Source organism: Botrytis deweyae, assembly GCF_014898535.1.
Source record: "Botrytis deweyae strain B1 chromosome Unknown BDEW_007, whole genome shotgun sequence".
NCBI lineage: Eukaryota > Fungi > Ascomycota > Leotiomycetes > Helotiales > Sclerotiniaceae > Botrytis > Botrytis deweyae.
Window position 1 is genome coordinate 1,579,223 of NW_024066214.1, and position 17,118 is coordinate 1,596,340.

General features: G+C 40.2%; 5 protein-coding genes across 5 annotated transcripts; 3 read left to right on the forward strand and 2 right to left on the reverse strand.

Moving 5' to 3' along the window:
* Positions 1-2,691: 2,691 nt before the first annotated feature.
* EAE98_004187 (uncharacterized protein) lies at positions 2,692-3,569 on the forward strand (the record flags this gene model as incomplete). The annotated part of the gene is given in 2 exon segments (XM_038951807.1): positions 2,692-3,009; positions 3,027-3,569. 2 exon segments carry the CDS (start codon positions 2,692-2,694, stop codon positions 3,567-3,569), a joined length of 861 nt encoding a protein of 286 aa, XP_038812280.1.
* Positions 3,570-4,213: 644 nt separating this feature from the next.
* Positions 4,214-4,585, forward strand: EAE98_004188 (uncharacterized protein; the record flags this gene model as incomplete). Its single annotated transcript, XM_038951808.1, has 1 exon — positions 4,214-4,585. The coding sequence occupies one exon, from the start codon at positions 4,214-4,216 to the stop codon at positions 4,583-4,585; it is 372 nt and encodes a 123-aa protein (XP_038812281.1).
* Positions 4,586-8,631: 4,046 nt separating this feature from the next.
* EAE98_004189 (uncharacterized protein) lies at positions 8,632-9,989 on the forward strand (the record flags this gene model as incomplete). Its single annotated transcript, XM_038951809.1, has 4 exons — positions 8,632-8,715; positions 8,866-9,043; positions 9,098-9,183; positions 9,360-9,989. The coding sequence occupies 4 exons, from the start codon at positions 8,632-8,634 to the stop codon at positions 9,987-9,989; spliced, it is 978 nt and encodes a 325-aa protein (XP_038812282.1).
* A 2,279-nt stretch (positions 9,990-12,268) lies between these two features.
* On the reverse strand, positions 12,269-15,183 carry EAE98_004190 (uncharacterized protein; the record flags this gene model as incomplete). Its single annotated transcript, XM_038951810.1, has 4 exons — positions 12,269-12,312; positions 12,369-14,877; positions 14,955-15,112; positions 15,165-15,183. The coding sequence occupies 4 exons, from the start codon at positions 15,181-15,183 to the stop codon at positions 12,269-12,271; spliced, it is 2,730 nt and encodes a 909-aa protein (XP_038812283.1).
* An 869-nt stretch (positions 15,184-16,052) lies between these two features.
* EAE98_004191 (uncharacterized protein) lies at positions 16,053-17,030 on the reverse strand (the record flags this gene model as incomplete). The annotated part of the gene is made up of 1 exon (XM_038951811.1): positions 16,053-17,030. One exon carries the CDS (start codon positions 17,028-17,030, stop codon positions 16,053-16,055), a length of 978 nt encoding a protein of 325 aa, XP_038812284.1.
* Between the last annotated feature and the right edge of the window lie 88 nt (positions 17,031-17,118).

Consider the following 17,118-nt stretch of genomic DNA (forward strand, 5'->3'; position numbering starts at 1 on the left):
TAAATCATTGTATAATGTTTTTAAGGTAGGAAACTATTAGTTCTGGATATATTATATCTATTATTATGAGAAGCTTAAGATGTAATAATCTATGTATGATTTTTGTTTATTATATATTAATGATAAAAGAACTAAATTTGATATTATAAAACTTTAAATAGATAATATATTTATTATTAGGAATAATATGTTTATATAAACTGAGGATAAGCAATTCAAGCAGGTTGGTTTTATAGCTAAGGATTGTAAGGAATTCATTTATAATTATTTATTGAAATTTAATAGTATTATTCTTATATTTAAGGGTAATAATATTTATTTTGATTAGGAGAAGTAATATAACAATTTGTAATCTGTATTTATTAAATCTATGAATATATATGGTATATATAGTAAAATTCGAAAGTATACTTCTATATATAAACAATATATTATATAACAAGTTTGTGGAGTATATATTATAATTATGTGTTAACCCGAAGTATTTTTCGATCTGTTTATGGTAATGTAAATGATTCAATTCAATAAGAATAATATTATAATATTAAACAAGTATATTAAATAGTAAAAAGAAAATTTTGCTAAAGGATTTAAATATATATTACTTAATCTAGATTTATTTAAAATTGTTATTTTTGCTGATATTTCTTTTGTGAATAATAAGAACTATTTGTTTCAAATAGGCTATATAATTGTAATAATAGATAAATACAATAATACTAATATCATTTATTAGTTATTCATTAAATATAAAAGAGTTATATATAGTATTTTAGTATTCGAATTATATGAATTAGTTTAGGGATTCGATATCAATATAGCAATCACTTCTACAATTAGCGCCATTCTCAATAAAAAGATTCCATTAGTTTTATGTACTAATTCCAAGTCATTATACAATCTACTTACAAAACTGGAAATAACTAGTGAAAAGAGATTAATGATTGATATTATGGCACTATATTAATTCTATGAGTGGAAAGAGATTGTTGAAATAATCTGGATTGATGATTCAATCAATCCGGTCGATGTGATAATAAAAGGAAAACTGTGTTAAGCTTTTGCTGATCTAATTAATACGAATAAGATTGATATCAAGGTAATGAAGTGGGTGGAATGGGATTAAGGGAAGGAAAGGATTGATTCTGCTGGTAAAAGGTTAGGGACTTTAACTAATAGATAAAGGATATTTATGATTTCACGAATTTCTTTTCTGCTATTGTATTTGAAGCTATAAAAGAGAGTTCCGAGTGTATGGATAAGGGAATTCATTCAAGGGAATTCATTTCAATATAAAGGCAACTGTATTAAGGTTATTAAGCGAAAGCGAAGGAGATTAGCTTTTTTAGTAGTGCCTATATAAGGCCTACTATTTCCCTCATTTAGCTAGCTCCTTAGATTGAATACAAATAGACATTTAGGGGCCTACACATAGTGGGAACCACGTCTTCCGTATCTCTCTCAAACCAACAATCTTCAAAAGGATTGTTTCGAAGCTTTTAAAGCTATTCCCAAAACTAGTTGATGGCTTGCTCTAAAAAGATTGAATGAAAAAAATTATTAGAATCAATACAAAGTGACGACTAATATAACATAGATATAGAACTAAAATAAGACTTTTTATTAATTCCTTTGAAACCTTTTTCCTGAAGCTATATATATGTGAAAACTCTTCGCTTCCGGATTAATAGTCGGCCCGATATCGATTCCATATCGTATCAATGCCCGTAACAGCCTATTATAGGGAAGGACGAGTAGGTTTTGAAAACGGAATAAAGTATATATAGATTTTAAGAAAAAGATGTGTATATTGAGAACGTTAATGAATATAATAAATATAATTGAATTTACTTCTAAAGATATAACTATATTCTTAATACGAATATATATTTTAAATAGATAGTTATAAGGACTTACTATCAAATAATATAAAGAAAGTATAAAAAAAAAAGACGAAGTTCTTATTTATACTAGATAAGACTATTTATATATGAGTGTACTAGTATTTAGTGTATTATAAAAGATTGAAATAATTAAAAGATTCAAATAATCAAAAGATTCAAATAATCAAAAGATTTAAATAGTTTGAGAGATTTAAGAAATTGAAATGATTAGAATGATTAGAATGATTAGAATGATTAGAATGATTAGAATGATTAGAATGATTAGAATGATTAGAATGATTAGAATGATTAGAATGATTAGAATGATTAGAATGATTAGAATGATTAGAATGATTAGAATGATTAGAATGATTAGAATGATTAGAATGATTTGAAAGTGAATATAAAATTCAAAATTTATTTTGGATTGAAAAATTCGCATAAAGTGCTATACTTAAGATCACCAAGGCCAACACTTGGAACGGCTACGAAAAAGGACCCTAAATCCAAAGGCTGCCTATGCGGCCTATGTGAGCAGGATAAATCGACAAGTGTCGCATAAAAGGAAAAGCTTTCGGGATTATTGTCAAGGCTGGACAGAACAAGCACCAAGTTTCTGGGTTTCATAATAAAGGCAGGATAAATCAACAAGTGTCGCACAAAAGGAGAAGCTTTGGGGATCATTATCAAGGCTGGACAGGACAGGCATCAGGTTTCTGGATTCCATAGTAAAGGCAGGATAAATCAACAAATATCGCACAGAAGAAGGAGCTTTGGGAGAACAAGCACCAAGTTCCTGGGTTCCATAATGGAGATATACAGTTTTCCAGGCGGCGTATACATAAGCTCACTCCTAGTGGAAAGAAATTATCAATGCCCATACCCATCGTGTCCTAAAGGTGGTTTCTCATTTGCAACTTTAAACGGTGGTTCCTCATGTCCAACTTTAAACGGTTTGAAAACGCATATCATTACAGATGCGAGGGCTACTGGCAAATCTGAGCAGCAGTTATCTATTCGCAGTTATCTACTCGAGCTGATCAATGGCTCGAGGATGAGTTCTCGGCTAGTAGGCAGACTGGAATATCCCATACCAGGAAGCGAAAATATGATGAGTTTGAGGAGGGTTTGAATATATTAAAGGTGGTGAAGGAGAGAAATGGCGTTCCATTGTTGCTAGCAAGCCCAAATCCTGCGCCTTGTGAGGCTGGTGAACTGAAGTCTATGCTCTCTGGCCCGAATCCTGCGCCTTGTAAGGCTAGTGAACTGAAGTCTATGCTCTGTGGCCTGAATCCTGTGCCTTGTGAGGCTGGTGAACTGAAGTCTATGCTCTTTGGTCTGAATCCTGTACCTTGTGAGATAAGTTTGTTGAAACAGGAAGCTAGTAAACTGAAGTCTATACTCTTTGGTCTGAGTCCTATGCCTTATGAGGCTAATAAACTGAAGTCTATGCTCTTTGGTCTGAATACTGTATCTTATAAAACGAGTTTGTTGGAAGGAGAAGCTGGTAAACTGAAGTCTATGCTCTCTGGCCTGAATCCTGCGCCTTGTGAAACGAGTTTGTTGGAAGGGGAAGCTGGGTTGAAACCTTTACTGAGTTTCCGGAGAATGCGAGGAGTAACAAGACGTTCATACTGGATTCCAATAATCATTCTCTATCCTGACTTAGTTACTCATACTTACTAGGTATGTGGGACCCCACGACCGCGTCTATCTCTCAACTGGTGGGCCTGTTTGAGTTCTTCTTGATAGTTCAAAACAGCCGGCTCTTTCTCCATCAAATGAAAAGGTGGTGTGGTGTAATGGTAGCACGTGGTGTTGTGGTTTCTCCTCTAAGGGTCTTCACGAAGTCGAGTCATTATAGACTCATAATTGCCCGCTTCAATCTGGGTTCGATTCCCAGCACCGCCAATGGCATTCTTTTTGCTCTTTTCCACAAGTTTTGAGGTTGTTGTGATGTTTTTTCGTGGTTGTGGTGAAGATTTTGACGAGAATAATTTTAGTCACGTGGATGAATTTTTTTGAGTGGGGTGAAGAATTTTGGTGGGGGTTCCAAATAATTGTTAGGTAATTCCGAGAAAGGGATCATCCACTTGATTCGATACTAAGGAGAAAAGGGTAGAAAACTAGGTAGAATATGGAACACGGAATAGGTAGAGCGGGAGAATTGGCGCAGTTCATGAACTACAAATAAACTTTCAATGGTGATGATTGGGGTCGACTATTCCAAGAAAGGTATGCTCGTTGCTCACTAATCCATGTAGCTTACCGACTTCTCAACAAGTCTAGACAAAGAGCTTGGGATATGTACAAGCTCAAAAACATTCATCATGTCTTGCACACGACTTTCACCAAGAACGTGTATACGTGCTCAAATAGACGCGTTGACTTTGACAGCTGGTCCCGAAGCGAAATTTGTGAATTTCGAGTCAGTCATCATTCGTGTCCCTCCATACTTGTTGTCGGTCCAAATTGATCAGGTATTGATTGTCATTCATGACTATTACCAACGGGCCGAAAGATCAGTGAGCGCTGAGGAAGAAAGAAAAGATGCAAGACAAAAAATTGAAAGACAGCATGAGTGGTGGGGCTGGCCAAGTATAGCTCCACTAACTAAATGGAGCTGGAGCTTGAGCTTGAGCTTGGGCTGGGGCTACGACTCTAGGAGACCCAGAAAATGTAATGCCGATATTATGACATAACTATAAGACATTTGAGTATTCCCAGATTGTTCATTGATCGAATCTTGGATGAAGGTACAGACAGCTGTGATGATGTATGATCTAAGAGATCAGATCAATTCATGAACAGAAAGGAGGTCAAATTCTGGAACTGCAAGTGACGCAAGACTGGCGGAGAGACAGAGAGTGCACTCGATTGAAATTTTTGCTCGAGCTCAGTTGCGCTGGCAAAATAAAAAAATGTTTGCATTGTCTCCACTGCCCGCCATGATTGAAATTTTCGCGACCGAGCAACTGTAAAACAATGGAATGCGAACAAAATGGAAATTTGAATTGCCACATCATTTTGCGCTCCATTGCGCTCCATCAATCGCGTTGAAGTTTGAACAATGAATAGGCGGTGTATTGAAATCTCAAAGTCAGAATGTAGTAGTCAGATTCTAATGCGGATCAGACTTGTTTAGGATTCCATTGTGTTAAATGTTGAAAAGGCAGAAGATGTTGTAGGAGAATAACTTTGCGCTTGGAAAGTATCGTATACAAACAGACACAAACAAAGTGAAGTGGTAGGATATTCTACTTGGTGGGACCGTAGGATCGATCCTATTTTGGCGGCGGGGTCATGATATTGTGAAATTGTGACATTGTGAAATTGGGAATTGTAAATTCGTATCGCCCTACCATAGGTACTCCATACATGGATATGAAGATCACGTTCGGACTGCCACCCGAGCTGAGATGTCTCGGGGACCCTTTCCTTCGGTTCCTTACCGCAACGTTATCGTTATCTGGGTGTGGACGGATAAATGGATCTTGGATATCAGTTCACTCGATCCGATGAGGCTGTACCCTTTCTCTGGAAGGGATGTTTAATATCGTGGGAAAATGATTGGAAACTGGAGGGGCAGGAAGAAAGCTTCTAGCTTGCAATAATCAATACTCCGGATTGAAAATTAAGAGAATGGCTCGAGAATGGATAGGTACTAGGTAGGGAAAAGCTGATAGGAAAAATAATCATGAGCTGATCCTTGTTCACCTGAAGGATTAGTTCTAGACGAACGGTTCGTTCAATTACCGAAGGAGACGAAATTAAGTTTTTTTGAGTTTTACCAGCCACGGCCGACGGGAATGAAGAGTGGTGGAAGAGGAGGAGATGGCCGAACGACGACAGGATTTACCTAGGCACGAGGCACGTATTCAAATCGAATTATCAAGTGTCAAGTATTAAGTATTCAATAGCGCGAAAACTTTGTGATATCTCCTAGGGAGTCAACTTCATGGCTCAAAGTACGGAAAGCGTCTAATACCTACTAGGTAGGTAATGAGAGGTCCAAGAGGTTTGTGTGATACAATTAGTTGATTTGGAGGAAATGAAGGAGGTTGACAGGAAATGAAGGAGAGGAAATGAAGCTGCGGATAATAATGAAATCAATATCAGTCAGTACCGATCAATACCTATCAATACCTACCCAGGTAATGAAGAAATTGATTTTACACACAACACAAACATCGACCTACCCCGTATACCTATCCTTTGTGTTCTCTTGGAATCCCATATTCTCTACTGCGTCGCCGAACATTTCCAATTCGATTTTACCTACATGAATAAACCTCCTAGAAGCTTCCATCGATATCGACATCGACATCAACCATAATAACTAACATCAATATCAAAGATTATCCTCTCGACTTCCTTCAGCTCAACATGGACATTCGAACCACTTAATTCAATGAGCCAGGATTTATCCTTGATTTCGTGGGGAACTTGTATTCTTTTCGTTGGTCAAAGCCGGTATAGTGGCCCAATAATATTGAGTCGCCGTGACCTTCCTTTCCTTGCTTTAGTGGTGTCTCGAGTCTCGACTTTGTAGTAATTGCGAAAGATAGGAAGTGCAGATCATCCCCGGTTGGTATCCCAGCCTCTCTGTGGACCCTGAAATAAGATTTGACCTGGGTAGGGAAGCTTGGATATTAATGAAAAGATGGAAAGTTTGGAGGGAAGATCTTACTTTTCGATAATCGATAGACGTCACGACTCACGATATTCTGGAGGAGTGTTTGAAAGCAATTGAGTTTGTTTTTCGATATGGATGATTTGTTTATGAACCTGAATTGAACCCCAATGACAAATTGATGGAGTGAGAGAAGAGAAATGTACATACAGAGTATGACCAAGTAAAAGAAACACATTCCCACTTTTCTTTGCCAGCGAAGCATGAAAACACTGTTAGGAAACTTGGTTTTTGGGACGATGGTTACTACTTACTAGGTAAATAAATCGTCACCGTGATTTGCACTCTTTTTTGTACCGCGTACGTATATCGCTGGAAAAGAGCAGCATCTGTGTAACCATGACTTGCAAGATGATTAGCTCAAGAATGCCAAAGTGTACCTACTAGGTAATTAAAATGTGAGTGGATGATCAAAAAAGCATGAAATTAAACATGGAAGATCTGGGGATGGGATAGAAGGTAAAGTTACCCGGATGGTATGGGATGGGATGGGATGGTATGGTATGGTATGGGATGGATAGCATAGCATGGCATGAGAAACATTTGATTGTCCATGCAGTATCACCAATATCACCCATCTCACCCATATCACCAATGTCACCCACCTGGGCATCCATGGATATCATTAATCTCAGCCACACTATCCGTGATGTCAGAAAGAACTAAATGAATGCGCCACGCCACGCCACATCTGCTTTCGACCTTACTTGCATGCCTCATGCCTCTACCTCCCAAAACCAACCTTGGATTTTCCTTTTCACTCCTCTTCCTTGTCGATAAATGCGGAGAAATGTACCAACGATTTCTTGGAACTTGACATGCACCCAATGCCCACGCATCAGTATCTGCAGGCGAGTGAAAGCTGGACAACATCACTCCCCCAAATCCCGCCTTGGTGTACATACAAGGAAAATCATATTTCCAGCCATCTTATATCGAATTCGTGGCTGGTATCCTCCACTTCTGATGATACTACTGGCCCTTGACAATGAATGAAGTAAAGATGCATCAACTAGTACAGTCCAAACGGCAACGTACATTTGCGAGTTCACAAATCGGTGAGAGTTTCCAAGCTTTGGGGAAAAGACATGGCCAGCGTAGACAGACTTGTTGGCAAAATGACCCTCGCAAAGTATAATTTTTTATTCGTGTTGGAATATTCAGATGAAAAGGCACTGGGCACACGGAGGTCAACAGATTGTTCCCAAAAGGGTAATAAATGAATGAATTTGAATTTGTAAATATTGAATCATCAGAGTATCCATATATTGAGATTGAGGTACAACTTACAACTTACAACTTACAACTTACAACTTACAACTTACAATGATTAAAATTAGATGATGGTCATACAGCTTCAATTTGGTAATTAGTTTTTGATATATCCAAACCGTCTACTCTGTACCCAGGGATCTTGTCAAAGCGAATACTTCGTGGGTAAATAAGCACCTTTATCCAGAAGAATCTAACTACAAATGGATTAGATTTGCCTCATTAACTCGATTGTGAATTAGTCAATTGGCTGGTTGAGAGAGCTAACAATCATGCCCAGCTTCTACCAGACTCTAACTTCTCTAAGAGACTGATGGCAAATTGGGTACCTTACCTTAGCTTCATTTTCATGGATCTGGATTTCCCTTTCGTCACTCTTTCCCATCCAAGCTAATTTCTCAACCCAAGCAAGAAAGGAAAAAAAAAAAAAATCAAGCTTCACTCTAATCACGATAGTCAAGGCTCAATATTCACTCTGACTTCACTTCGGCTTTTCATGGTCCTTCCTCGTTTGTTAAAATTTATAATAAGATTCACTTCCACCCCCCAACCCAACTTACTTTCAAACCAGTTCACTTTTCTATAAACAAAGAAAAAAACCTTCTTCCATCTTCCCATCCACTTTCGTCACACCTTTCCATATCCATCTTCAAAAGTAAAGATAAATAACTTCTAATCACCATCTCAATCCAATAAATCTTTTCGAACGACCAACTCTCTTCAATCTCAAAGATTCTATAATACAACTTACGAAGTATACTTCCTCAAACCACAATAATCAATATGAAGTCCTCAGTTATCCTCGCCATCAGCGCTTTCGCAGCTGCTTCCGTCGCTCAAACCCTCACCGATCTTCCATCATGTGGTGTAAGTATTTAATTCTTGTTACCATATGCTCATGTCGTCGCCGTCAAATTGCATGCGCTTTGTGCAACTTGATTGCGACTTTTCTCTCTTCCATATGCAATGACTAATTCTCTCTTCCATATGCAATGACTAATCTTATTTCTTCTATAGCAAACCTGTATCAGCAACATGCTCGCTCAAGCTCAAGCTCTTGGATGCTCTTCCCCTGATGCTGCCTGTCTTTGCACCAAGCCAGACTTTGCCTATGGTATCCGTGATTGCTCCAATGCCGCATGTGGTACTGAAGCTGCTGTTTCCGTTATCGCCTACGGCCAAAGCTACTGCGCAGGTATGATATTCCTGATTTCAAATTTTAAATTGATCTTATTCTAACACTCAATAGCTGTCTCTACCACTGGTTCCGCCGAGTCATCCACCTTGGCTACTTCTACCGCCTCTGCTTCCGGCAGTGGTTCAGCTGAGTCATCTGTAAGTTTTATCCATTCCTTCTTTCTTTGGCATGACGTCAATTTCTATTTGTGGGGTTCTCGGTGGTCCGCAAATATTTCCAACGACAAAGAAATTTAGGCGTCCAGGAACAGATTGATTTCAACAATGATTTCATCGTCAAGTAAATTTGAATATTTACTAACAAAATTCAATAGGCTGCTGCCAGCTCTTCTGCTATCACCACCTCTGCTCTCCTTGCAACCGTTACCTCTGGATCTGAGACCATCACTACCACCATTGGTTCCACTACAATTTACGGTGCCGGCGGTATTGCTGTTGTATCCTCTACTCCAATCTCTACCGAAGCTGTCGTCTCCACCATTACCAGCGATGATTCTACCTTCGAGTCTACCATTGGATCTTCCACCATTTACAGCACTCCAAGCCCAACTGACACCGGTGTCTCCTCTGCCATCACCACCTCTGCTATCGTCTCCACCGTCACCAGTGATTCTTCCACTTTTGAGACCACTGTAGGATCCACCACCATCTCTGGTATTGGAGCTGTTGCCAGCGTTTCTTCCGAGGCTGCTTCCTCCGCTTCTGCCATCTCATCCAGTGCCGGATCTGCTATCTCTTCCATTCAATCCTCAGCTTCATCTGCCGCCTCTAGCTTGGCTTCAGGTGCTTCCAGCTTGGCTTCATCTGCCACCAGCAGAGCCTCTTCCGCCACCTCTGCCGCTGGTAGCGCTGCGGCATCCGCAACCTCTTCCGCCATGGGTTCCCTCCCAACTGGTGCTACTGGTTTGATGGCCGCTGCCGGTCTCGCTGCTCTTTTCTTGTAAACAACTTCATGATGTTCATTTCCATATCAAATTGATGTGGCAATGTTTTTGAAGGTGAATATAATGGAATTTGAGTGTAGTTGGACTCGCAACGATACCCTTCTCTTTTTTCGATTCTTGATCATACTATTTTACAATTTCTTTCTTTAACTTTTGACGACTTTCACGATGGATGGTATGGGGGCATTTGATGATAGGTATGGATGGGATTTCTGGTCATACATATCATATGAAGCTATGCACATGACGCCATAGACATGGTAATAACAATTGGGGTAATCCGTGGATGTTAATGGAAATTTAATGGTGGGTAAATGAGATCATGGCATGGCATGGCATGGTATGGGTGGACAGGCAAATAGTACTCATTCTGCTTTTAAGCATGATTGATGGTACGAATTATGAACTGTAATAAATAGTTTAAGAATGATGGTTAATACTATTAAAAGTTTTATCTAATATCTTTTTGTGGTGAAGTGAAACAATTTTCTTGTGATGATGTTTAATCAAGGTGACGAATGAATGACGAATTGAAACAAGCCATTGTTATCTCTACCAACGTTATGCTCACTTGGTAAATATTCAAGTGCAGATGCTTCGCTTCGCGTTCGCGCTGGCTTGGCTTGGCCTAGAATGAGCGGATTGGAGTTTAGTCACTGGGTACAAAAAGAAGCGGGACTCGGTAGTGAAAGGAGAAGGAAGTGTAAGGTTAGCAAAGGTACTTGAGTTATAGTGCTTTGCTTTGCTCCGGGTATGCGGCAGGCTGGCTGGCTGGCTGGCCGACGGGAAATATTCTTACAGGCGGGAGGCGAAACTGGTTAATCAGTGATGGTGTATGTTATGTGGTAGATGGTAGATGATAATGTGATTGGAAAGACTGTTTATTATATATGAAGAGGGGGGTGATGATGATGTAGTGTTGTATTGCATTGTATTGTATTGTATTGTGTTGTGTAATATAGTATATAGGATAGTAAAGTTGGGTATAGATTGGGTGAGTATGGGTTTAGTGTTGGATTGACTATGTGTATGTGTATGTGTATGTATGTATGTATATACACTTGCATCACTTCTTTACGAAAAATGTTCTATATCCATTCTAGACTCTGATTATGTATGTATATTTGTACTTGGGTTTGTAATTATATTTATATTCATATCGATAGATTAATATGTCGAATCGAATCGGTGGTTTACTTGAATTGGATTGGATAGAATGCAATAGAACAAAATAGAACAGAGAAGTACTATGAACTTTCAAACTGAAAATCGATGTAAGGTGGAAAAGAGGAATGTGAAGAGGAGAGGAGAGGAGAGGAGCTCGTGGAGAGTTGAAAGTTGGAGGTTAGAAGTTGAAGAGAGAAAAGCGATGATGAGAGATTTGGATTTATGAATAGGGGGGGAGTGAGTAAGTGTATACTTATAATTATCTGCTTATATTTGTTAGGTATATGGGTAGTAAAATTACTTAAGTAGTATCTACTATCTACTTATACATATAGTACAATACAATACAAGCAAACAATCGCAATTGCAATCCCAAGGAAAAGAAGGGAAGGGAAGGGATGGTTGAGAAGTTCAAGAGAATGAGCTGTAACCATTACCGAGATCAGGAGAAGGATGAGTTGACAATCGAGTAAGGAATTAGTAGGGAACTTTAGATTAAGGCCTCTGATGCTATTTTCTGAAAGCACGGAAGAGAGAAATCAGGTGTTTACCCCGAATACGCCGAGGAAATTGAGTTATTATGTACGGGAACATTTGGGGACTGAAAGAAGAACGGGGTATGGGACGGAGGGAATAAGGGGAAGCGAGTTAGGTGAATAGAAGGATATAAGAGAAAAGTGTGATGAGTTAGAGATGGAAGAAGAGTGGAAGCGGGAGGGAACTTGGTGGCTGATTTCCCATCTCACTCTTCTGAACTATCCTCGGGGTATAGGTACCCAAAGACAAAAATATAATTGAACCATATTCTCACCACGTGCACAAACAATTTGTAAAACAATTATAGCAATGAACTATCTAGACTAGAGCACTAAGTAACTTCCCATAATTGCAAATGTTCCTCAAGACTAATTTCTTCACCCGTAACCTCAATTATTCATACAACATCGATATCGTACCTACATAATAGCCATATTGTTTATCCATCCATCCATCCTGCCATTCCCGTAAAAATGACAATCAATCAATAAATCAACGCCTTATTACCCCCTTCCCCCCAAAACCAAAAGCACCAAAGCCTGAGCTTTACTCATCTCTCATCTAACATATCTATCCTATCCACTGCACATCATACATTCCTCTTTGTTATCAATGCTACCTATGTGTTTATTAGTATGTGAAATATTTGATGAGAAGATAATGGAGAAAACTTACATTGCAACTTGGCATCAGCATAGATATCATACTCTCTATCGGTACTGTCCTTGCCTTGATCCTCATCTTGGGTCTTCTTCTCAACACTTGACTCAAGTAATTCTTCCTCCTTAGGAACTGCATCAGTAGGCTCAGTAGCGAGTGCCTTTGGACTATCACCCTCCTCTACATCAGCCTTGAAAGGAGTCTTAGCAACTGGAGTGTGAGTTTCCTTGCTTGACGCAGGTGGAGGTGTAATGCTTGGTGTTGGTACATCCTTTGGTGCACCGATGGATTGTGCGGATGATTTACCAGCATACATAGGTCTTGGGCCACCGCCGTTGATCGACGAAGCGCTTGAGACATAACCGGAAGATGGTAGGGTGCGCTTCTTCAAGGTACGTTCACGAGCGACGTTGGTGTCAGCTACAAGAAGAGCTTCTTGATCGACGGTGAATTGAATAGGTGCTGAAGCAGCCATAGTACGTAAATAGTACATTCCGGTCTTCAAGCCCAATTTCCAACCAGCAAAGTGCATAGATGTGATCTTGCCCATTGTAGGATCCTTCATGTGAATGTTCATTGATTGAGATTGATCGATAAACGCACCACGATCAGCAGCCATTTGAACGATTGTTCGTTGAGAAATCTCCCAAACGGTCTTGTAAAGGGCCTTGATGTCAGCTGGAATGTTGGGGATGTTTTGAATAGATCCACCATCAGCGATGATACGGTTCTTCATGTTGTCGGACCAGAGTCCCATATCGACAAGGTCCTTGAGGAGCCATGGGTTGACGACTTGGAACTCTCCGGCAAGAACACGACGGGAATAGATGTTCGAAGTGTATGGCTCGAAACATTCATTGAAGCCAAGAATTTGAGAAGTACTGGCAGTTGGCATAGGTGCAACAAGAAGCGAGTTGCGAACTCCGTGTTGCTTGATGGATTGCTTCAAAGAATCCCAATCCCACAAGTCAGTAGGTGTAACACCCCACATGTCGTATTGGAGTTCACCCTTGGAGACTGGGGAGCCTTGGTAAGTTTCGTATGGGCCAAGTTCCTTTGCAATTTCGACGGATGAGGTCAACGCAGCGTGGTAGATGGTCTCGAAAATTTGAATGTTGAGGTGTTTGGCTTCTGGGGAGTCAAATGGAAGACGAAGCGCCAAGAAAGCATCAGCAAGACCTTGAACACCAACTGCGATAGGTCGGTGACGGAAATTGCTTTTTCTGGCTTCTGGAACGGGATAGTAGTTGATGTCAATGATCTTGTTCAAGTTTCTAACAACGACTTGAACAACCTCGTGAAGCTTCTGGAAATCATAAGTTCCCTCATTCATGTTGACAAAGGTTGGTAAAGCAATGGAAGCCAAGTTACAGCAAGCAACCTCATCTGGTGCAGAGTACTCGACAATCTCTGTGCACAAGTTGGAACTGCGAATAGTACCAAGGTTCTTCTGGTTGCTCTTCTTGTTGCATGCATCTTTGTAAAGCATGAAAGGGTTTCCGGTCTCGGTTTGAGCCTCAAGAATAGAGTACCAAAGCTTTTGTGCCTTGATAGTCTTGCGACCCTTGCCTGCCTTCTCATAACTTTCGTAGAGAGCCTCAAACTCCTCGCCATAAACATCTGCCAAACCAGGGCACTCATTCGGGCACATCAGGGTCCACTCTCCGTTCTTTTCAACACGCTTCATGAACAGATCAGGAATCCACAAGGCATAGAAGAGATCGCGTGCACGAACTTCTTCCTTGCCGTGGTTTTTGCGCAGATCAAGAAACTCGAAAACGTCCGCATGCCATGGCTCAAGGTAGACAGCAAATGCACCAGGACGCTTGTTACCACCTTGGTCAACATATCTGGCAGTGTTGTTGAAAACTCGGAGCATAGGAACAATACCGTTGGAGTTTCCGTTGGTACCAGCGATGTATGCACCAGTAGCACGAATTCTGTGAATGTTAAGGCCAATACCACCAGCATTCTTTGAAATCATGGCACAGATCTTTAAAGTATCGTAAATACCATCAATACTGTCCTCCTTCATATCGATGAGGAAACATGATGAAAGTTGTGCTTGTGGAGTACCTGCAGAGAAGAGTGTTGGGGAAGCGTGGGTAAAGTACTTGTTGGACATCAAGTTGTAAGTTTCGATTGCACTTTCGATGTCATCACCGTGAATACCAACGGCAACACGCATGATCATCTGTTGTGGGCGCTCTGCAACTTTGCCATCAAGACGTAAAAGATATGATCGCTCGAGGGTCTTGAATCCGAAATATTGGTAGTTAAAATCTCGGTCATAGACGATGGCAGAGTTGAGTTCCTCTTCATGTCTCATAACACATTCGTAAGTTTGCTTGCTAATCATAGGAGATGCTGTGCCATTTCTTGGGTTTGTATATTGGTATAAATCGCGAATTACGTGGGAAAATTGTTTCTTGGTTTGTTTGTGAAGGTTTGAGACTGCAATACGAGCAGCTAGAATGGCATAATCGGGATGGGTGACTGTCATATATGCAGCAGTTTCTGCGGCCTTTGAATGAAGTCAGCAGTATTCCTTGGAGCGAGAACTGGTCTCGGTGTGTTCTTGTGAAGGATGGTTCAACTTACGAGGTTGTCAAGCTCAATAGTATTAACACCTTGGTAAACACCAGAAATGACCTTTTGGGTAATGGCAGCAGCATCTATGTGATCAGGATCGAGACCATAACACAATCTTGACACACGAGCTGTGATTTTATCGAATTGAACGCGTTCCTTACGTCCATCTAGATGTAGTGAGTACAGGCAGAAAGAGGGACTTTCAATCAGTGTACATACCTCTCTTGTAGACATACATGATGGCGTCGGTTTGGTTCGTAGATTCCGTTGTAAATTTTGGAGGGGTTAATCAAACCGGACGGTGAAGAAAAACGATGAGTGGAAAGCAAACCACTATTAAATTAGAAATAATAAATAAACTTGAGTACAGTCAAGTCTACAGTCAATCAACCTTTGAATAGAAAAGAGAGGATGTATTGCAGATTGAGATGTAGGAGGAAATCGTTCTTGAGGAAAAAACAAAAGAAGAGTTTATGAGAATGGATCCCAAGTGTTTTTAAGAGGGAACACTTTACGCGACTTTTCCACACTTCGCAGGGACGCGTTGAAAATAAGTGCTAATTGGTAATCTAGCGTGCACAATACTATGCTAGCGTGTTTTTTATTGGAACAAGGATGGGCAGCAAGTGATTGGAACTTTGACTAAAAGGCTGAAAAGTTACATGAGTGAATCCAGTTAATTCATTACCTTGCTGTAATAGATATCTAACTAGGTATGGGAAGATGGGGGCGAGGGGGCAAGAGAGATATGTCACAAATTGTCTAGATATTGTAGATGATGATGATGGTGAGGTACGTACTTTGACAGTTAGAACTGTTATGAAAAAGCATAGCTATCTAATCGTACTAGGTAGCTTTTGCACTACTGATTTGCGTCCCCCAGTCGACGATTAGATTCGTCTCAAATTATCCATTTGCCTGCACCAACGTTCCACTCCTTTTTGTGCTGCCAATATGGGTTACGTTTCGCTGCTCAATCCTTCAAGTCCGAAATCGCATGCTTCATTCCTTTCTTGACTCTAACGCCGATCATTATTCATCTCTCACAGGGTATATCAGTTATTTGGATCATTACTGCCTATTGTCCATAGCAATCATGCTATGTCTTTAACTCCTCTCCCTGGTACCTGCATATCTAACAGGCTGCCCCCCTTTACATGGTACTACAGGTTTTCTAATCGGCATAAGAACATCCAACATCTTGGCTTGTCCAAAAGCAAGTAAAGAGGAAGATGTCCAATACACCAACATTGCACTCGGCATCTGCAATGTAAGTGGGATAATTGCAAGAGCGACTACCTTCAACGAATTCATTAACCTCCTCATGAATACACTCTTAGGTTTCCCCTGGCTTGTGAGATTCAATAGAATGGACCCAGAGAGCATAAAAGGTAGTATCAACATTGGATCCGAAATGAGAAGATTGGGAAACCACAATGCCCCTTCTGTCGCGAAGGTTGGCTCTAATAGTAGAGAGCCCAAGTCAAGATCCGTGGTAGCCGTTGCCTCATTTGCTTTACTCGATGTGAACAGCGATTCGATCCATTTCAATAATCCATCATGTGCGCCGCACATTTTTCGAATCGTCTCTACAGCGATCATCCAGACGGGCAATTGCAAAAATGGCAGATAATGTTTCCAAGTACCACAATTGTGTCTCGAATAGAGTTCCCTCTTCTTCTTATTCATTTTGTCCTTAACAAACTGATTTGCCGCATCCGCCCCTAAATGGCCAACCTCTTGTATTGATTGTTTTCTAAATTGATGTTGCCATGCATTCATGAGGGGCATTAAGTCGATTTGTTTTTGCGCAGCTCGTCGTGAATTGATGCCGAGTGGGAAGATAAGGACAGTCCGAATAGCTAAAGCAGTGAGAGGTAGTGTAAAAGCCCATGGCAGGCCAGTAAAAGAGTGTAGTCCTTCTAAAATCCCATGTGTAGCTATTAATACAGAATCGAGAGACTGAGTTCGTGGGGAGGCATGGAACGATCGATAAGCCGGAGGAAGTTGCAAGAATAATCTTGGGATTTTTGAGCTGGTAGAAGGGTGCATTAATGTGCGGGCCGGCTGAAACAATGTAGACATCGTGATTTGACTTCTCTTCTCTGCGCCGTAAAGAGACAATCAAATCAAGAGCAACGATCAATTTCTCAGTATTCTTGTCAACATGGCT